At 47.8% G+C, this 14,015-nt stretch overlaps 6 protein-coding genes across 6 annotated transcripts; 2 read left to right on the top strand and 4 right to left on the bottom strand.

Moving 5' to 3' along the window:
* Window positions 1-53: 53 nt before the first annotated feature.
* Window positions 54-1,656, top strand: ONS95_012348 (uncharacterized protein). The gene is made up of 2 exons (XM_058505974.1): window positions 54-165; window positions 269-1,656. Exons 1-2 carry the CDS (start codon window positions 76-78, stop codon window positions 1,301-1,303), a joined length of 1,125 nt encoding a protein of 374 aa, XP_058358497.1. The 5' UTR covers window positions 54-75; the 3' UTR covers window positions 1,304-1,656.
* A 125-nt stretch (window positions 1,657-1,781) lies between these two features.
* Window positions 1,782-3,103, top strand: ONS95_012347 (uncharacterized protein). The gene is made up of 3 exons (XM_058505973.1): window positions 1,782-1,993; window positions 2,045-2,536; window positions 2,599-3,103. Exons 2-3 carry the CDS (start codon window positions 2,051-2,053, stop codon window positions 2,605-2,607), a joined length of 495 nt encoding a protein of 164 aa, XP_058358496.1. The 5' UTR covers window positions 1,782-1,993; window positions 2,045-2,050; the 3' UTR covers window positions 2,608-3,103.
* On the bottom strand, window positions 3,029-5,195 carry ONS95_012346 (uncharacterized protein; the record flags this gene model as incomplete). The annotated part of the gene is made up of 2 exons (XM_058505972.1): window positions 4,176-5,195; window positions 3,029-4,125 (listed from the first exon to the last, which is right to left on the bottom strand). The coding sequence occupies exons 1-2, from the start codon at window positions 5,050-5,052 to the stop codon at window positions 3,029-3,031; spliced, it is 1,974 nt and encodes a 657-aa protein (XP_058358495.1). The 5' UTR covers window positions 5,053-5,195.
* Window positions 5,196-5,436: 241 nt separating this feature from the next.
* Window positions 5,437-6,393, bottom strand: ONS95_012345 (uncharacterized protein; the record flags this gene model as incomplete). Its single annotated transcript, XM_058505971.1, has 1 exon — window positions 5,437-6,393. One exon carries the CDS (start codon window positions 6,391-6,393, stop codon window positions 5,437-5,439), a length of 957 nt encoding a protein of 318 aa, XP_058358494.1.
* Window positions 6,394-8,072: 1,679 nt separating this feature from the next.
* Window positions 8,073-11,639, bottom strand: ONS95_012344 (uncharacterized protein). Its single transcript, XM_058505970.1, has one exon. The coding sequence runs from the start codon at window positions 10,394-10,396 to the stop codon at window positions 8,117-8,119; it is 2,280 nt and encodes a 759-aa protein (XP_058358493.1). The 5' UTR covers window positions 10,397-11,639; the 3' UTR covers window positions 8,073-8,116.
* A 1,240-nt stretch (window positions 11,640-12,879) lies between these two features.
* On the bottom strand, window positions 12,880-13,203 carry ONS95_012343 (uncharacterized protein; the record flags this gene model as incomplete). Its single annotated transcript, XM_058505969.1, has 1 exon — window positions 12,880-13,203. One exon carries the CDS (start codon window positions 13,201-13,203, stop codon window positions 12,880-12,882), a length of 324 nt encoding a protein of 107 aa, XP_058358492.1.
* Between the last annotated feature and the right edge of the window lie 812 nt (window positions 13,204-14,015).

The raw sequence follows: 14,015 nt of genomic DNA, 5'->3' as shown, positions 1-14,015 counted from the left end.
AGAGAGGCTGGCAGGCTGGTTGATAGAAGAAGCTCTGGGGCGACTAAGATTCGCGCCGCCAAAGCTCCCGATTGGATGCAGTGGTGTGTGGGTTGGGCACGGAAGGGGTGCCACTATCACGGCGGGTCACTGTTAGCGCGTTTGTGTGACTACGAAGCAGAGAAGGTAGGTAGGTATGGTATGGGTTGAGCATGAGAACAGTGCCAGTACCAGTACCTATCAAGCTTGCTCCTCTTCCATCCAGATGGCTGATACCTTCGCAAATCAGGGCAAGCCCTCACAAGCATTTACGAAGTTCCCAGATCTCCCTACCGAAATACGATGTTTAATATGGTCAAAAGCGTCCCCGAGCCGTCCTCGAGTAATTCAAATTGCATACCAAGCCGAGAAGGAAAGATGGCGAGCCTGTGTCGACAGTTGTGGAGGTCTCCCCCCAATCATTCCCGTATGTCGTGAGGCGCGAAATGAAGCATTGAAGCCATATACGAGGTTACTGGAAACATGGGTTGGCTTTGAGGACGACACGATATTTATCAGCGATCCAATGTTCAATATTCGCAAACCTCGGAGCAAATTCATGGACTCGGCATATTTAAAATCAATCAAGCGGATAGCCTTTACGGAGGATGTGTATTTCGGGATGAAGCTGCTGTATGAATCGTTTCCACTGCTTGTCGATCCCCAAGGAGCGATTGTCAGAAGGATGAAAGGGTTGTCGCATTTTACATTGGTTTTGATGGAAGATGGGGCGGGCTTTGACGAGGATAGCGATGAAGCGGAATTCGAGTATTTCGATGAAGAATCACCAAACTCAGGGCTTGATCCAGAAGAGGAAAATGACGAGGGGACAGCTCAGAATGAGGAACAGCACGATCAGGAGCATGGCTCTCCGGACGACGATGAAGTAGCCACAGTGCTTGATCAAGCGCATGGAGATGACATGCAAGGTGAAGAAACCGGCCTTGAAATCGCGAACGAGGAGCAGTGGCTGAGCATCCAAGAGGACGCAGCAATGGAACGTCTGTCCAAGGGATACTTCCGACATGTGGGTGACATCCATTTCATCAGCGCGATGCACTCCCCGGATTATTGGGACTCGTGGTATTCCTACCTCGAGCAAGTTATATCGGACTTTGATGAGGAGCAACATGAAGAACCAGACTGGAGGCACCCAATGATTGCCGTTGTAGAGGTTAAGTATGGACTTCATTACATCGGACAGGCGCCTGCCATTGAATGGAGATGTGGCCCCACACCTGAAGAGGACGACTCCTCCGAGGATTCTTCTGACAATGGCTCTTGATAGAAACAAGGCGAGAGGCACAGCTACACAGCTACTACCTTAAAGTCTGTCTATACCTTGAATCTGCCTAACCTGTAGATACAATAGAATATCTGAGCCGAAATACACCAACATCTGACTGATAACCCCAGTGGGGTAACTTGACATTATGTCCCTGCTTTGATTTGGCTCGTCCAGATGAGAAGGCCCGATGGGCACAACCTCGACTGCTTCAAATGGACATGTTGTCTTAGATTGTCCTGGTCGTTGCCTTCCATGAGAGTTGGCGTTCTTGTGTAGGGAATCGAAACTGCCCTTACTTGTGCTTGTATTGTATTTGACCTTGTGCAATGTGAGCCAACCGTGTTAAATTGGTCTCAACATGGCAAATGAACAACATTTGCACAACTCTTCCAACGTTTTCAATATGTCCATTGCGGTGAATATTCTTATTTCTATCTATCTCCGTACGTCCTGAATTCCCTCCATGCCGCGATACTACGCGATCTCTTATGCTCCTGTCGAGTCAGTACGTACTTGGCTCCGCGGATTGGTTGCATAGGTACCTCATGGCATTTCGCTGTTCGCCAAAGTCCTTGGCACAACAAACACCGCCAGCTCTGACCACTTCACCATCTCATCCCACGCCAGCACCGCCCAGCCTCTCATTCATCCTATCCTGCCCGGCTCTGTCCTGTCCTCTCTCATCTGGTAGGTATACATTGCATTTCAACCTACACCCTTGAATTGACCAGACAACAGATCGAAATGCTCAAGCTGATCCTCCCTGATGTCGGCCCTATGCCACAGTCCACAGACTGGCTGAGCATGACAGACGAACAACTTAATGCCCAGCTTGTACTTCGCGGTCACAAACCACGCCGGCACTATGCACAAGCAATTCAAAAGCTGGTTCTCCTAGAAAAGGTCGAGCTCTATAGCTGGCTAAGCGCCGTGGCGGAACACCATGGACCAGGACATAGCGACCTTCTGCTATTGACACCAGTCATTGCTCGAAGGATGGCAATGGGCAAAGAGCAGCTTCGAGGAGCTTTGGTAAGATATGAGAAGGTGGTGCAGAGAAAGACCAGAGAGGTAGCAGCACTTGAAGCCATCGTTCAATCACTGCTGCTGCTACTCAACGCACTTGAAAGGAACCTCGGCCGTGCCTCTGATAGTACTGTGGCTGAAAATAATACTGCCCTGGCTGCTGGAGCTGCTGAACGTCTAGATCTGGGAGGAGATCTTCGAGAGGTCGGACGATATCCTCACCCTGCCACCGGCATTTGGATAAACCTTGCTAATTATGCTTCAAGTTCTCATGACTGTTGATAGACCAATAACCAGCTTGGTAACATAACGAAATGTGCCGACATGACCTTGCGAATCTTGCGAATCTAACGAACTCTTTCCATTCTCGACCTATCCCTAATATCACTACATTCCTGCAAAATACGGTTGTCGAAGGACCTACATTATCAAGCAAGCGAACTTGGGCACAAGCACTGGAGCAGAACTTTCAAATGAGCCACACTCGAGGCTGGCATCATACAAATGCCAGGGGGTTTGAAATCAGCAGGGTTTGCCAAAAGAACAACCGGATCTCAACTACAGAATTTCTTACATCTCCCTCATTTGGCGGTGATAGAACACACGCTTGGGCCACCAATGAAATAGGATTTACGTGGTCTGAAAGAATCCTTTTGATGCCGTTCTTCCAATCAAGAGCCCAGCTATTCGTCTTCATTAGCCAACAAAAACAGGCATTGTCTCAATGGGACAATCCGTTTCAATGAATTGGCCACCTTTGTACTTCTTCTCCCCACCCCATGACTTCCACTCCCTCCCCTTTGGCAGATACACTTCTCTCTTCCGCAGTCCAGGAGCCAAAATTGGGCAGCAGAGGTACTTGTCCCCAAACATGTACTGATCCTCTACCTCCCAGCTCTTCTTATCTTCTGGGAAAGAATAGAAGAGGGGCCGCATAACAGGCGTCCCTTTCTCATGAGCTTCTTTCATCAATCTCCTGGTATACTCTCTCATCTCTTCCCGAATAAACATATATTTCTTACAAATCCCATAGACCTCTTCACCATACGACCAGACCTCATTAGCCGCGCCAGAGAGACACGTCGCTCCTCCAGTTGTACCATGTTGAGGTTGTTTCGGCTCTCGGTCTCCGTGTAGTCGCATGACTGGACAGAAAGCACCCCATTGGAACCATCTCACAAACAATTCCCTGAATGCTTCATCGTTAGGATCACCGCCGTGGAAACCGCCAATATCTGTCGTCCACCATGGAATACCTGCTATGCCCATGTTTAAGCCAGCTGCGAGTTGGTTCCTCAGGCTGGACCAGGACGAGGCGATGTCTCCGCTCCAGACAAGAGCTCCGTATTTTTGACTTCCAGCCCATGCACATCGCAGCAGATTGACGATATTTTTCTGGCCAGCAGCTTCCATTCCCTCGTAGAATGTCTTCGCATAGTCACGAGGGTAAATATTGCCGATTGCCACGTTTGGTCCCAGATGATACCGGTAGTTGTCGAAATCGTACATGCTGTATTCTGGCTCTGCTTCATCCAGCCAGAACACCTTAATGCCTTTGTCGTAGTAATTCTTTCGAGCTTTCTGCCAGAGATACTTGCGTGCTTCGGGATTGGTAGCATCGTAATGGATGGTGTTGCCTTGGAAATCCATGCCGATACGCATTCCGCGGTCTGTTCTAATGAGGTAGCCATTCTCCAGCATCTCTTCGTAGTTCTCGGATCTGGTATCGACAGTTGGCCAAATGGAAACCATCAACTCGATGTTCAGTTCTTTCAGTTCTTTGATCATGGCATCTGGATATTCGTCAATTTATCTTTCGGGGAAGCAAAATCATTTGCCTTACCAGGATCTGGCCAATAGTCGGCATCAAATCTCCAATCTCCTTGCTTGGGCCAGTGGAAGAAGTCGATCACGATCAAGTCGATAGGTAACTTCCTCGCCTTGTACTCTCTAGCAATACCTAGCAGTTCTTCTTGGGTTTGATATCTCAATTTGCATTGCCAGAATCCAAGTCCATACTCTGGCATCATTGGGACTTTCCCTGTGGCCTCGGCATATGCCTCCTCGATATCTGCTGGTGAGTCTCCGGCCACAACCCAGTAATCAAGTGCTTTCGTAGAGTGTGCCTCAAAACTCATAATGTTCTTCCCCAACACAGCCCGCCCAATTCCAGGGTTGTTCCACAGAAATCCATAACCCAGTGACGATAAAGCAAAAGGCACACTTGCTTGCGAGTTCCGGTGAGCAAGTTCCAGATCATGACCTTTCAGATCCAAGCTATCTTGCTGATACTGCCCCATTCCATAGATTTTTTCTTTCGAACTGACTGATTCCAAGCGCATCGTAAGATGATAATCGCCTCCCAAGTTTGGCTTGAACTCTCTCGCTTCGACCTCGATAGCGCTGCATTTTGGATCCGTCACATCCCTCCGGTTTCGCATGTATTCCTCTAGCAGCAACTCTCTCTTCGAGTTGTAAATCATTATTTTCCCTCGCTTGGAAATAAGAGCGTGTATTTTGCCGTTAGTAATTGTTGCTTCGTTGTCCGAGATGGATATTTCCGGGGCCGTTGTAGCCGGTTCTTGCAGAGCCCAATCTTCTGTTGGCATGGCGCTCATTTTTGTTGCTCGTATACGCAATGCATCTTTGCCCCATGGTTGGATCCATACTTGCTCTGCATCATACCGATACACGAGATAGTTGTCTTTCTTGATGAACATTGCGTTTGTTCGTTTTCCGTAAGTGGGATATGCTGTTTCTGTTAGGTAGCGCAGTTGCTGACTTTATATGTCAACAGACCACTGATACACAAAGACGACGAATTGCCCCTTTTCCTGTGAGACTGGAGAAACTGTTGAGTTTTTCTACGCATGAGGTTCTTTGTTGGCACGTAAAACTGGACCTGCGTCAAGATCGTCTGCTTCTCATGAGGAAGATCGATTGGTAGGTACAAGACTTCCAAATTGGATTCGGAGGGACAAGTTCCGGGGTCACCTACAGGCGAGGTGCGGGGTCCTGAAAATAGGGGCCAATTGCGGTGGGGTTATGGGATTTGTTGACATTCGCTACTGAGCGCAATTCTTGATTCGTGTGTCCGACAAATTTCAGATTTTGCAATTTGATGACTCCACCATGTCACTTTCGCTCTCATCATCCTCTGAATAGTCGCTCTCCAGTCCCTCGATGTCCTCCACTCCACCACCCTTCTCAGCAAAGTCCTCATCGTTGAATGAGATTCCACTTCGTGTCTCACCTAGTGCAAAATCCATTCTCGCTTCGCAATAAAGCCTCTCGTTGACTTCTTGAAACAACAATTCCTTTTCCGTATGTCGGTGCCCCGCAATGTGATGTTCATGCGCCAAAGACTGACTCCTACCAAGCCAGCAACGATATCCAAACACCCTGAGCATAGTCTTTTCTGTATTCAGAGCGATAGTCATCCAAACAGGTCCATGCCCAGTCAGACCTTCTCCCTCCAGCATGCTCTCCGCGCATTTTGGACACCCACATGCATATGCTTCCAAGATTGCATGTACCAACTCGTGGAGTAGAGTGCCGGTTGTTACTTTCATTCGAGTAGTGTTGCATCTGATACGAGGCTTTTCAAAGATCACAACGATTGCTTTGAAAGTCTCAGGTGTCGTATCACAGACGATCCTGTTGCTCACTGTGTACCCGTCAAGGCATAATCTTGCGCGGTTTTGTGTCCACTCTGTACTTCCGGTTGGAATGAAGTGAAAGTCTAAGGTACCAGGAGGAAATAAACCTTTCAGAATCGTTTGGTTGAAGATTTCATGTCGCTTTGTGAGTAGGTCCAAGTCTCTTGACTGTTGACTGCTGCCGAGCAAGTCTCTGTAAGTCGTGTGTCCTCTGTTGCTCTTATCATACTGTTCATTAGCTGTAACCCAGCTCTTTTTTGTCTCGAATGTGGGCTGAAAAGTGTCGAGTATCAGGCTCATTGTCTCCCGGACTTGGAGAAGTGTGAGACCCATAAGTGGACACATCTCGCCTGGGCGGAGAGTCTGTCTGAGATAGCAGACACTTTGAATATTTGGTACCATTTTCGAAGCCGAAAAAGAGGCTATTGTGAGTGGAAATTCTTTTGATTTGTTCTCTGAGAAACAGAATGCTTGGATTGGAATCAGCACGTGGCATGAGGCGAGAGTCCAGTCGATGTTAAAACTCGCCTCGGGGTAACAAGGTAAAGAAAATCGCTCATAGGTGAATTTTATGAGAGTTAGAATTGGTGCAAGGTACTCCATTGAGTCGGCGGTGCAAGCGAACGAAGACGAGGATCAGGAGTATCAGCTCGCCTAACAGATGGGACTGGAGAACATTTGCGTAGTCGTATGCTGATGTTAATATCCGTTGTTGCAAATGCATTCAAAAGCCAGTAGCTTCTATTTTCCGGTTTAGACAGACACTGTTGTCCCGTCAGGACTAATGAACACTCTGCACTTCACGACGTTACTCGAACAATATGGGTTGACATTCGTGTATTTCAAACGTGCAGAAGGTCGTCATACATAATGAAAGCATTGTCAGCTTTCATTAGTAGCAGTGATTACTATGTGAATCTAATACTCGTATCAATACTTCATGCTTTCTGCTCTACGAACATACCTGTGAAGTGTTGTTCATTTTCGTTTCCAGTATCGACACGTGACTAGGTAAACAACGCTCGCTGAGCCCATAACTCATCTCTTGTTTGTAAAAAGACGAGCAACCAGTACTAGTTCATCTAGACTACGTTTCAATATGCTATCACAAAGATTTTAGAGCGCCTTTCAACTCTAAGACTACCTTTCAAAATCTCCGCAAACCTGCTTTCAACAAACAGATCCATAAAGATAGTTTAAAGCGGTGACAAATAGCCCTCTCAAGTCATTTGAGTTTCCCCAAATTGAGTTTACAGATTGAGAAGGATATCCATATCATCCGTAAACTTATCGAAGAGGACTTACTTTCAGAGAACACGACAGGCTGTCTTTCATCCGGAAGGATGTGAAATGTGAGCCCGCAATGGCACAAAACCACATGAAGGGCGAGGAAAAGCTCTCGGGCAAAACAAAAAGTTCAAGAGTGGATGACAGAGTGACTCCTGATACCGTCAAAGTGGACATGGTGGTCTATGAACGGACCGATATCTCGTTGAGCCTCCCTCGGATGAAAAAGTATATTGGCACGCAGCTGCATGAGACTGGACATACTTCTTTTTGTGCTTCGGGAAGCAATTGTGATGAGTATGAGCAGAAGCATAGAATGACAGAGGGAGAACTGGTGAGTGGACATTGCCCTGCTTAGCTGGGTATTAGTTTTGCTTTGGAGCAGATGATTGGACGAGTCTACAAGTACAAGTGTTAGCCTTGACGAGATCCTGCGTTGGCTGTTGAAATTGAGACAACCGAGTACAAATCTATTCGTCGACAAATCGCTACTTTACAAGTCAACAGACAAATCTACCGCATGTGCCGTCTTCTTTGGTCTGGAAATCCGGTCTTTGACGAAGATCTCGACGACTTTGATCGGATGGGTGGAGAAGGGCTGGAGACGGATGATGGGGAGCAATCGGATGGTGAGAAATGAGATAAAGCAGATGATTAAAGTTGGAGGCTTGGAAAGGTTGCTTAAATCGACTTCAAGGGAGAGACATGAAAGGACGTGAGATTCCCTACAACAGCATAAGGACAAGGTGAAACAAGAAGGAATCAAAACAGTAGAACATATTAGAACAAGGCTTCTCAGTGTAAAAGGCAAATCAACAACGGTGCCTTCCATTCTATTCTACTTTTCCGAATACAAATTCTGTACATGTCTCGCCTCCCAACTCAAAAAATCCCCCAAATCATGTCCAAGATTAAAACCCATCGGAATTGGCATATCGTCGTCTTTCCCAGGCGTATTCGACACTACAAGATTCTGCATCGGACTCGGTGGTAAACTTAGCAAACTTTCAGCCAAAGATGGTCTCCGCGGTGGCTCTGGTGGAATAGTTAACCGTGAAATCTGGGGTGGACGAGGCTGGGTCAATGATGTATTGAGAGGAATTTTGGATGTGTCTATTAGCTCAGTATGCGACTTCCAATTGATAGGGCGAGGTCTGGCGCTGGAAATGCGTGGCCGTGGGATGGGTGGAGGTGGAGTATCGGTCCATGTTCGCCAGGTTCGTGCTTGATGGTATGAAGAATGACCTCGATCAAGTACTTCCTTCTCTGGAACCTTCTGCTCTCTATGCTCTTTGTTGACAGCAGAAACGGTGACAGGATTAGGGAGAGAAGCAGGACCATCTTTCTCCCTTACGTCTTCTTCGCCTTCCATCCTCCCATAACCGCCCAATCCAAAACTGTTCCACCAGTTTATAAGATCATCGATTTCCGCTTCGTCAGACTCCCATTGTGCATCATCTCTTTGGTCACCAAAGTACTGATCTAGCTCTATTGTTCCGGCTATGGCCATCTGGAATGCTATCCAGTCCAACGCTTCTTCTTCTGGACTTGAGCCTTTGTTGTCGCAGAGTAGACGGTCGAGACGAATGGGTCCGTGGCAGAAGAATGGCGATGCTGATGTGAAGTTCGTGGAGGGTAGAAATGTATATTTAGGAGGTAACTGTATCACGAGCGAAGGTCGCGAGGAGTTTGTGGTTGATCCTGAGCTGATTAGTTGTGTCAGCGAGTTATCCGGAGGGGATGTCTCTGGAATGGTTGGTAGCAGAGAGGCAGTTCTGGATGCCGAAGATCGACGTCCTGCACGAGGAGGAACTGGTGGCGGCGGGAAAGAAACGTTGTCAAACACCATTCCTGATCTGGAATGATTGGGGAACTCATCAGGTCTTGCTGGTCTGGGTGGTGGTGTTTTCATCGATGCGCGCGGACTCGCTTGTGGGGTTACTGACGGAGGGAGAACTGGACTTGGACAGGGCGGCGGATCCTCCTGTGCAGCTGTGATGCGAGAGCTTAGACCCTCTAAATGAAATGGTTCTGTCGGTGTGCTACCACCTGTGTCGAAACTACGACATGATTCCATGGATATCTTCCTTGCGGTCTCGGCTTTGTCTTTCAGAATCTGCTGGATTCGATCCGGTGTCAACATCTCGTCGACCTCCGTCCTGAATAACTTGCCGCTGAACACATCTGCCATGTTTGTGGTGACATCAGTTAGTGTCCAGCGAGCTGGTGTATTTGCTGGTGGCGGCGGGGCTTTAGAAGTCTTCCTTCCGAAGATGTTCGATTTCTTCTTGATTGGTCTCTTCTTCTTGCTCTTCGATACTGAGGCAGATCGCAGTGGTGACACTTGCTTCTCTTTCAATACTCCGCGGGTGATTGACTCTGGTCGCAACGGTGCAGGTCGGGTCGGTGCGGGCCATCCTTGACTCGCAGCTTTGGCATCCGCCAGAGCGCTACCAACAGCCTTGAAGGCCTCGTCCGTTTCTCGAATCAACTGCTCGACATTCTCTGACAGATCATCCATGTCTGATTCTCCAGTAAATCTAAGGCTCTGGGTAGGGGTCTTGTCATCGTCAATCAAACCAGGTGAAATAGCTCCAACGATATCATCGAACACGAACCCGGTCGCGAAATAAGGTGTTAGAGCAATCGTTTTTCCAAGGCACAGCTCAGCTGGTGTCAAGGGTCGCGAGAAGGGTTCCTGGAATATAAGTCGCCATGCTTTTGAGTCTGGAGAAGCATCTTCTGACGACGTAGGTGGCAGATAAAGAATCTCTGGAAGAGGGGGTGGCGGCTCAACTCCAAACAAAGCATGTTCAATCGGTGCCGGATTGGCTTCGCAGTCGCAACTGCACAAAGAGGTTGCTGATGAATGACCAGTCGAGTTCGATTGAGTTAACCGATGACTTCTCGTTGTCGCATTACTACTTGCTCGGCGAAGTGGCGGAGAGTCCGATAGAGATGTCTGTGAAAGCCAGGAGAGTCTCTTGGGCGTGCTTGTGGGTAATTTAGTCTTCGGGAGACGGACACCGTCCAGATGGTAACCAGATTTTTCCTGCCTTGATTTTTTCTTGGGCGAAATGAAATGCTTAATGTGCCAGCCAGTCTTTTGAAGCAACATTGTGATTCTAGAGTATGTACCCAATCCCAACAACAAAACAAGTACGGAAATTCAAGACGAAAGTGAGGAGTGCTAACACAAGAAATGGACGGGTCCCCGTGATGGTACAGTATATCTGAACGTATCACGCGGTGATGCTGGTAGGACATACTTTGGAATCAAGAAAGTTGAGAGGAGCGAAGGTTAGAATAGTGCCAGTCTGAAATCCAGCCCACCTCACTTGAGACGGTTACACACACCGAACTTGCGTCAGAGGCAGTTGTGAATGTCAACTTGAAAACCCGTAATTCCCATTCGCGTGCTTGACAACATGCACGGCGGTTGCCTACTTGAACCTAAGGATGCGTGTAGCATTCGAAATCCAAACTCCAACACGAAGGAGCATCTCTCAGAAGAATCCAAGTAGGAGAGAATGGGTCCGACATGGATGTGGATCTCTGAGTAACATTCTAAGCAATGCCATTACGCAGGATTTTCTAGGCCAAATGAGTATACAGCCAGTCCCGTCACTAAAGGAAATATGCCGCATAGTTTGCTTCTAGACGAGACTTCATCTGCAATAGACGCAGAGAAAATGTGAGCTATCACAACAGTCGATACTTCAGAACCAACGATATATTGGGTATAGAATGAGCGCGAGGAGAGCTTCATCGAACGTAGGGAAGACGCAGCGCTGGACAGCTTTTTGCCTTCCGCTTCCTCCATGTAGTGGCTTAGGGGAACACAAATCCGGGCCGATACATGCAGGAAGCTCTCGTACCTTCGTACACGCACGAGAATGCCTTCTCCCAGCGGTTACATGCAGCAAACCTGTTAAAAGTACTCTTAGTACAGCAAAATTTGAAGCACGAAAGATTCCACCATGATCCTGGAAGTGAAGGCATCTTTGGATGAAGCAGGGAGTATAAATGGCGGTTCGGATGCCTGGTTGAAACACCCAGAGCAGAGCTCAGGAATGTAGGATCCCAAGATCATCTGTCGATCTTGCGGGGTTGTCGCAAAATGGCCTGTGCCAGGTCGAAAGATGCATTGCAGGTCGGCACCCGTAACAAGCAGCATATCGTAGGGATTCTCATTGGAGTTGACCTCGAGTCTTCACTGTTCAGCCTCAGCTGATCGGGGTCGGGGGGAAGCATCGGCGAAGGATGGCTAAGGCGAAAAAGGCTAGATCTGAAAATTCTATTTGACCAAATGCCGTTTAGATGATGATGTTGCACAATCGCGTTGAGAAAGAGATCTGCTGTGGGGGATGGAGAGGAAGGATGTCGATACTCGCTTGAAAGTGGACATGGCCAAGCCACTCTTGCATGTGACTTGCAGAAATGATGCTTCAATGGAAGGCTTGACGACCTGTCGGCAAGATTTCGGACAAAACATGAAAACAAAGCATCAGAGCGAAAAGAAACTCAGGGGCACGATGGAGGGCAATCCCAAAGTATCTTCAACAGTGCGATCTCAACACGTGACCGTCACTGCCCTTGAGCTGATCTAAATCCACATCTCACGGAAAAGCCGTCCTCTTTGACCGTACCTGTTGTATGTTATACCCTCGATATCCTCCAAATCCTTGGAATTTCCTTACACGAAACCTTACCACGAAAATCGCCGCAGCAACGGCTTCCGAAGTCATCAATCACAATCACAAATGTACTTTGCCGTTCCGCAAATCCTCCGAACCGGACAGTTACAGTTTCTTTAGTCCAGTATATTGCATCTTTACCTTGACCTTGTTCTCGAAAGCTATCCTTGTGTGACGAAGTTTTATCGACTACGTGCTATTAGCAAGGATATGGTGGCTTGTCAGTAAGCAGTGTTCATCTTATGTTGCTTTGATCCGAAGCTTTCAAATTCACTTTCTCGCCTCAATTGGAGCGACAGTTGGCCTTGGGAATAGGAGGGTTCTATTTTGAAACGAGAGTGGAGATGCTATCATAATGTTATTAATGTTTGTTGCTTGGTGTTATGCGGATTCTGAAATCCTTCATCTAATTGCACAAGTCGATGTGGTACATAACCCAGAAATGCCTCCCATCTAGATGATCCGCCCTCGCAGCATATCAGCAAGGTAGCCTGCCCGCATCAGACCCTGACCCAGCCCTCGACACCTATCAGGTTCAACTGCAGAATATACAGAGATTTCGGAGACAACACCGATGAGCGGTGTCGTGGAACGCAGTATCATACCCAACTACCAACGCCGTGCAGTCAAACGAATGTGTCCCCAGAACAAAGGGCCGGGGTATCAAGAATTCTTTCATGCCATCTATCATATCTCATCATTCCATACCATCATGCTGTTCGTAATGCACAGCAATGCTTCAGATCTGGTCCAGCAATGACTGACCATTTAGTCGTAAACTTTGTGTTGTGGAGGCCGTATCCCATGCGGATATCCATGAAGAATCCACGTCGTCCGTCTTCCACCACACTCATGTCTTCCATTCTCATCTATTTCTCCATCTTCTCTGTTCTTCAATTCGTCTTCAGATAAGGCTATGAGGTGGTGGCGTGTGTCCCGGCGAGACTGGGTTGGGCGTGACCGACACTCTGATATTGTCTAACTGCGGCTCGTGGTGTTGATCCACAAGGGCTTGGATCATTACTGGCGTTGTAGCAGTCTTGAGAAATGACGATGCCGAGTGTGTTGGAACATGTCGGTATTTCTTCTCATCCCGATATTGTGGCTTCGGTGTCTGCTTCGGTGGACCTCTGAAAACTCGACGTAGCCGAGCACATATCGTGTTGTCTTGCTTTGCAAATGGCTGGTGGTAGGAATTCTCTCTGCGCAAGCCTGATAGTCCTTTCATGATGAATGATGTCTGAGGCGGTATGTGGAGCTCAAACTATCAATGACAGCGCAGGACCTCCTTCTTATCTTCAAAGCAACCGCGGGACGGTTCGAGTGTTCTCACTGAGACAAATGACGTCCAGAAAATGATGCTGAGAACGGGCTGCAAAAGTTGACGACGATCAGGCCCAAATGGAGTAGAATGGATGATCCAATGAAGCTGAGACGGCTCAAAGATGAGACTTAAACAGCGACAGAAGAAACAGAAGAAACAGAAGTTATGAGCTGTTTCCAACTTGGAGCTAATCGAAAACCGTCGAAAATCGATATGATCCTTGGCGATATACCTCTAATGTCTGAAAGCAGACGTTTTCGAGATTGCAGGATGAGGCCTGATTCTATATCTATTCCACTTGGAAGACGCGGCCTGTGTCTAAGAGCCTCAGACCGCACGCATGACAAGAGAGAAACATGGAAGGGTGTGCACGACTGGTCGAGATGTTCTGGATGGGTTGTATCATGGCCCCATTTCAGTGGTCATGATCAAGTAGCTCTTCCGCATTCAGTCAAGGTCAGTGTAGCGACCCCATTCAGTATGTCTGCCGTCAGCCAGAATCAGCCACAAGAAGTTTTTTTTGGCTGAAGCGTCAGCGTCCACACCGTGCTGAAGCAGGGTTCAATCCTGGCGGGGCAGTGGCGACGCCGATGAAGGAGCCCAAACTGTCAAAATAACGGAGACATAGTTCGAATGCAAAGAAACAGAACAGAAACAAACGACTTCAATAGTTCTTTGTGCTTTGGAATGTCCGCTCCAGCTTCTAGAAGCGATGG

The sequence above is a fragment of the Cadophora gregata genome, assembly GCF_030347475.1.
Source record: "Cadophora gregata isolate MNR1 chromosome Unknown scaffold_6, whole genome shotgun sequence".
Classification (NCBI taxonomy): Eukaryota; Fungi; Ascomycota; class Leotiomycetes; order Helotiales; family Ploettnerulaceae; genus Cadophora; species Cadophora gregata.
Note: the sequence above shows the minus strand (reverse complement) of the source record. Positions and strands in the feature narration are given on the sequence as shown.